This window comes from Monopterus albus, unplaced genomic scaffold, assembly GCF_001952655.1.
Source record: "Monopterus albus unplaced genomic scaffold, M_albus_1.0 scaffold58.1, whole genome shotgun sequence".
Taxonomy (NCBI): Eukaryota; Metazoa; Chordata; class Actinopteri; order Synbranchiformes; family Synbranchidae; genus Monopterus; species Monopterus albus.
This window is the reverse complement of record NW_018127938.1, coordinates 1,584,225-1,590,908: the sequence shown is the minus strand read 5'-3', so window position 1 is coordinate 1,590,908 and position 6,684 is coordinate 1,584,225. Positions and strand designations below refer to the sequence as shown.

Sequence of the window (6,684 nt, the reverse complement as noted above, 5' to 3'; positions counted from 1 at the left end):
CTCATCTCCTCTTCCCTCTTCTTTTTCTGCTCAATCTCTCTGCATGTTTAATTCTTGCTCAGTAAAACAAAAATGTAGCCAAGCCCCAACAAATTCAAGACAAAAAGAAAAGAAGATGACACTGGAAAAGAAGAACTGAGAATAACTGCCCATAAAGAAACAGCCAGGACCTACCTGATCTTGTTGCCCTTGTCCTGGTTGCAGATGGGCAGCAGGTCCAGCAGGACCTTATAGAAGTAACGTAGAGTGAAGTCTATACCCATCACTGCAACTGCATAACTTGGGGCCATCTGAGAGCTAGAGAGAGAGGAAAGGAACCGAGAAATGCAACGCAAAAGGATTAAAGTGCTCTGAAAAAACCTTTGTTAAACTGTTTAGTCAACATAAATCTTCAGAGACAGAGCTATCTGGCTGAAGCGGCCTCCAGGATAATACTGCTCACAATGAAATACTTAAAGGAGTACTTTTATTAAACATATCTAGCCAGGGAGCAACTTTACTTTTAGGGCTTGGATTCCTCTGGTGATGCGAATTCTGACAAAAGTTTGATAGCAGAGGGGTTTACTGTGATGACAGTACACTCAGTTTAATTACCTGGAGGCATGAATGGTGTGGCTGATGGTGACAATGTATCCCGCCCCTCCCACATCCAAGTACGGCCCCGTGAAGGTGATGAGGCCGGGGTTAGCCACGGCATGCTGGTACCTACACAACACAACACACAGGCAGAAGCTTACCTCAAAAAGTTAAGACCATTTCATTAGTTTTTACTGAACAGCAAAGTAAAGCACATCATTTTAAGACAACTCAAAGGTTTTATCCAACAAATGATTATTTAAAGAAACTTGTGAATTAAAATCTGGTTAATGTGAACTGAACGTTTGTGGAGAACTCTGAAAAATTCTGGTGGAAACCAGTACAAATCTTTTAACACATTTGATCATTCTTAATAATCATCTTTTCTTTTATCATTTTCTCTCCCTTGTGGTTTTGTCTACACAAGTTGTATACACAATTTCTACTCCTGTTCCTGCCATATAGTTGTTATATATGTTTCATTAAAGAAGTAAATATAAGGTTGAAACTAATGCAGGATGGACACTGGTAAAGCAGAACATTTACGGGTTAAAACATAAAAGAGGGCCTATGAATGTAATATTTTAAACTTTATTTAGGTTTAACTTACAAAAAACAGTGAGGAAACGGTGCTGATGAGAAAACTGTAATTGGACTGAGCTCAGTAAAGGCTGGAGACCACTTTGAAGCATAAACATTAAGGTGTAGTTTGCACACCTTCATTCCCTTTAATTCTAACTTACCCAAAACTGTCTCATACTTTGTACCTCTATGATGATTCACACACACACACACACACACACACACACACACACACACACACACACACAGCCTTCACCCCTTTCATCACACCCTCCAGAGTAAGCCTTACCATTGTCTGCGGGTCGGGTCGAAGGCTTTGTCCATCAGTGATCCCGGGTAAATCCGGAGAACCCCGCTGGGGGTTGCTATGTAACGCCGCACAATGTAGCAGTTGAGGCTACTCATTTCCACTCATCCGTGACATGACTGGTAGCCATAACCTCGTTCCTGACAGAGGACTGGAGAGGAGCAAAGATGGAGGGAGACAGAGAGAAATAAAAGAAGGGTGAAAGGGGAGAGAGAATGAAGGAGGCAGTCAAGTAAGGAGTAGAGAGGTAAGAGTTTTAATAAGGGGCTGAAATGTAAACTGGCTAAAACTCTAAGCAAATTTGCTTCCAGTCAAACCACAAACAAACCAGGAAAAAGTGAAACCTGTTCTCAGGCAGCCGCGACACTGTTTCTACTCCTCCAAGCTGCACTTGACAAATAAAGCTGTCTTTAAACAAACTCATTATTATCATAAAATAATAAGGCAACTTCTAGTGTGAAATCACAAACAGAAAGGTTTAGAAAGCCAGGATTTAGAGCCAACAGGGAATCCAATGCCAATAAAGACATGAAACACCCTGAAAAATCACATCTCAGGACCATTTTGAGTTTGAGGTCACTGAAGGCAGTCTTTAAGACAAGCCTGGGAATCAGAGGTGAGACTGGGGCTTAGTTCAAACTCTACTCCACCCCACCCCCCCACAGGAATGCACACAGACTGCCAAAACTGTATAAGGGTTTGTGAACTCCCCCACTAAAGATGCAGAACTTCATTTAAAATTTGTAAATTTTAATATTAACAGCCTGAAAACCTGGACGCACTCGTTGCAAAAACCAGAATCAAAGTTACAATGAAAAAGTACTGCTAAGAACTATAATTGTACTTAATAGTGTTTATACATACTCGCATGCAGGACTGCAACCTGACCGCAGGGGTGGCCATGTGCCACATGTTTGTCAGGTAAACAGCATTAACCCTTATGTTTGTATGTGCCTTCAGGCTGGTCACTGCTGTTAAGCTGCATGTGTGTTCCCAGGCTTGTGCGCTCATGTACCTTGAGGCCTGGGTTGGCTATGAGCCTGGTGTTATCACTGAGATAGGCAGTGTAGTGCTCCACCATACGCTTTGTTTCTGGCTGACTGAGGTGCTCATAGGGAGATGAGAAACTACCAGCTGCCAACATCACTGTGGGAGACTCTGGGAAAGACGCACAAAGGGAAAACAGGGCAGTCAAAGGTGTTCAATTAAATCAATGTTTTAGAGCTGACTGTGGAAAAAATAAAGTTTGGAGTCTAAGTTTATTACTGCAAGTGATTATATATGGGTCCAAGTGTATGGATTTGGTGCTTTTCTTACCGACAGTGGCGAGCTGCTTGAAATGCAGGCAGGAACTGGGCTGGCCGAGCAGGTCTAAACGATGGTAGAGCAGCTTGGAGCTGGGAGCTGTGTTCAGGTTCTTCAGCTGTTTCACTGGGATCTCAGGCTGCACGTACACAATGCACAGGATGAACGACGTGTCCTGAATCTGAAACCACGACAGGAGAGGAAGAGGCTTAATTTGTGGTCTACATTAAAGGAAGCCTTCATGTCTCTGGCATTTATACACTCAAAACTAAAAAGCAGCTGCGACACCGAACACACTCTCCAACCCATATCTGTCCATTTTTTCCCAGTGTGAGACACCATGGCTATTGTTTTATAAGCTGCAGGCATCTTCCATAGAAGATAAATGTTCAGTTTAACAACTTGAAACTCTGTTGTTAAATCACACCAAACTGTCAAACAAGCAAAAAACTAGTTTTCAGAAAGACCCACGAGCTATAGCAAAGGCGATGTGCCTGAATTCTAGTGCTCACAGGGGGAAAAAAGTAAATAAATAAAAAAATTTCAAAATGTCAAAAGCTTTTAAAAAAGGCTAAAAGTGACATGCCTAAATTAAGTGTGCCATTTTTGCTCCTGCCAAAAGTCTAAAAAAGCAAAACGACTCAACATAGCATTATGTTATTGCTGTGCTGCTGCCATTTGTTCCTAAAACATGACATTTCTGGGCCTGGGAGAAAAGGCAGGTTTGAAAAACGGACAGTATCTGGGTGCGGGAGCTCTTGTTTTTTTACACCAACTAATTAAGCGTGGAGACACAAAGACTGGGAGCATGAATCCCTATACTGCTTTAAGACAGCGGTACAGTAATGATGAAGAGATACAAACAGACAGGGAGAAGCCAGAGAAGAGTACATGAGATAGTTTTTGTTTTACCATGACACGGGCTCAGTGGCATTTAGCTAAAGATCATTATTTGTCTCTGCGTTGACTGTGAAAGCACTTGCTTATTTGAATTTCGAACATTCATTTGAAAGCGGTAAAAAATAAACGACTTCTTATTTTAAATAACTGGTAAATAAATGGTCCGATCTAGGCTGATGGCAAAATGCTGGACAGTGAAATTAAATGTCACCAGTCACTAGTAACAACGTGTCATAAACTGAATGTCTGTCGTCTACACCATCACCTACCAGTTTCCAGGCGTAGCTGACGTTGTACGCGTCTTTGCTGTTGTCCCTGAGTCGGTTTGTGTGCCAGGACAGAGAGGAGTTGACTGGAACAGTAATAACCTGACTGCCCAGAGGGAGACTGAAAAAAATAAAAATAAAATAAATGTACTGTATATATCAATGGCTGACTGCGAGTGAGGTTTTAAATGGACTTTGAAATTGAGGTCACCTTTAAAATTGTTATTTATATTCAGTTAAATGTAAACCTCATTCTCTCTCACCTCAGGATGTTCTGTCGGGCAGCAGGGAATCCTGGGATGTTTTCATAGTGGATGATATCGGTGTGCAAGGGGGGCTCTGTCATCAGGTACGGTCGTGTTAGCGAAGGGTGCATCAGCGTGTAACCTGGGAAATCAAACAAGTTCACGATAGCAACCTCATAAATTAGTGCTTATGTCTAGTGAGACAAATAAATACCAATAATACAACTGTTATGGACCATAAAGAAGGTACAAAGTGCAGTCATAGTGCACAATTAGGGCCGACATCATTATGTAACATTACTCCACACCTTCCACCAATTCATGTACACATCAACCATGCTCAAAATATTCTGTACAGGAACACAACATAAAGGTTTTTTCAGTTTTTATACAATAAGAGACAAAACCAAGCCATCACACAATTTGAAAACCAACTATTAACTTTAATGGACCTCATTTGTCAGCGTTTATAGAGTTGCTGCACTAATAACACCATGCTGCTGTAATAAGATATAATTTGATGGTATATTTATTACAATAACCATTTCAGAGAGGAAAATGAGATTCATTTAATGGCACAGTAGAGCATTTCAACAGCTGCTAAACTTCATTTGCAATGATTAGTAGTAAAAAAAGGTTACTGCTAAACACAACTCATCTAGGTGAGCAAATGTGATTTGCTTTGTATATTTTATAACTTTCCTCCACCATATTTCACCTCATCTTCCCAAACCTTCACCTTCTAGTCTAAATGTCTCCCATCCTTGGCTCTCTCCTCTTCTAAGTTCATCAGAAACATATGCCACCATTCCCTTTGACTTTTTTTTTAAACCCGATCTCTTTTGTGCATTTAATGAGCATGACACAGACTCCAAATCATACACAGATCAAGCCTGGTTACAGCGGGTTTTCTTCCATACCTGCCCTAACTATTCTCTAGCATTTCAACTTTTAAGTCAAAAGTTAAATTTATCTTTGAGCTTGTTAAGTATTCCATTTTAGATACGTTTTTTTTCCTGATTTTGGAAGGGGTGATATTTTTAAAATACATAAAATAAAAGTGAAGGGACACAGTCGTCCCCAAAGGTGTGAAAACTGGAAGACCTGGCAGCAGCCTGCAAACTCTTCTCTCCATACATGTGACATTCCTACTTCTCACAGTGTCCATTTTCACCTCTGTGTTGGCAGTAATCGATAAAGTGTGCTTTCAGAGAAGAGAGAAATACCGCCACTGAAATCTGGATCATGTTCTAAACAGCAGCCTGGACGGTGAGGACCATATACCAATATATACAGTAACTCGTATAAAGCTAACTTTTGTTAAGTTTTTTAGAAGTTAGAATTTTATTTCCACTAGTTTTCTGCTTTAGTTTGTTCTAACTAGCTATTCAGACAATAGTACTCACTATAACTAAGGCAAACCAATCTGTAATTACAGCAACATCCACCACACTGTGTCCGTTAAAGACATTTCTCTCCAGGCCAAAAGAGCACAACTTGCTTGTTGTACAACACCACAGCACCAGCGGCTTAGTCAAGACCCCCACAGCTGAGGCCAAGATAAACCGAGACTGGACATAAACACTACTGCCCTGAGCTGAGGCAAAGCACTGGGGCACATCCCAACCAAGAATGAAAGAAGTGTGAAAGAAGTGTCAGTGCTACCAACAAGATGCCAGTTAAGTCTGTGGTTGTGGAGGAAGCAGAGACCGTCTATATGTGAAAACAAGAACACCAAGATATAGGCTTTTTCCAGAGTGATGCTTGTTTTGTTACTGGACTAGAAAACTAAGAAGCAGGCAGTGTGTGACTTTGTATTACTATACAAACAAAAAAGTTGATTTAGAGAACAAGGTGTGACTATTTAAAGCCTTATGTCTCAATATACTTGCAAAACCTGTAGTTTGAAAAAAAAAAGGCAGCAGTGGAAAATCCTGCTAATACTTGTATGATGAAGAACATAATCGTGTGCATAGGCTCAACAAAAATGTTTGCCTTGGCGCTGCCCTCCTACTCAATGCGCCTGTGTCTACATGACTAACCTTTGTTGTCAATGAGGAAGGTGTACGAAGCCAGCGAGTCCTGGTAGTAGGTGACATCCTCCAAGATATAGGCCAGGTTCACATCTACCCCAACCACGCCGAGGAGGAGGTTACCAAAATAACACGGTCGGCTCACAGTCATGATGAAGCCTGGAGAATCAGAGTTTATATGACAGCTCAGGTTAGTCAGCTAAGCTCATCTTGTGTTAATGGTTTAGTTTTGCTGAGTTCATTTGAACTATTTCTGCATAGTTCAGATAAACCCAGGTAAATTTGAGTCAATGTATTTACTAGCTTGATTCTGTGTTGTTTTTAATCAGAAATGTGTGGCTGCTTCCTTGACAGGAAAAACAACCTGGTCAAACACAATTTTGTAGGCTGGGTTAATAATATCAACACAATTTTCCTCTGCCAGAGCAGACACAAAAGGCAATATAAAGACGACAGCAGATGTAGATGGG

The 6,684-nt window shown here is 40.9% G+C and overlaps 1 protein-coding gene across 1 annotated transcript in view; it reads right to left on the bottom strand.

The window, feature by feature from the left end:
• cachd1 (cache domain containing 1) overlaps positions 1–6,684 on the bottom strand; it is a 67,104-nt gene that overhangs the window by 16,965 nt on the left and 43,455 nt on the right. Inside the window, 9 exon segments of the mRNA XM_020602726.1 lie at positions 175–297; positions 595–705; positions 1,448–1,565; positions 1,568–1,616; positions 2,481–2,623; positions 2,783–2,951; positions 3,940–4,057; positions 4,200–4,323; positions 6,224–6,373. Of these exon segments, the coding sequence (XP_020458382.1) occupies positions 175–297; positions 595–705; positions 1,448–1,565; positions 1,568–1,616; positions 2,481–2,623; positions 2,783–2,951; positions 3,940–4,057; positions 4,200–4,323; positions 6,224–6,373 (1,105 nt within the window).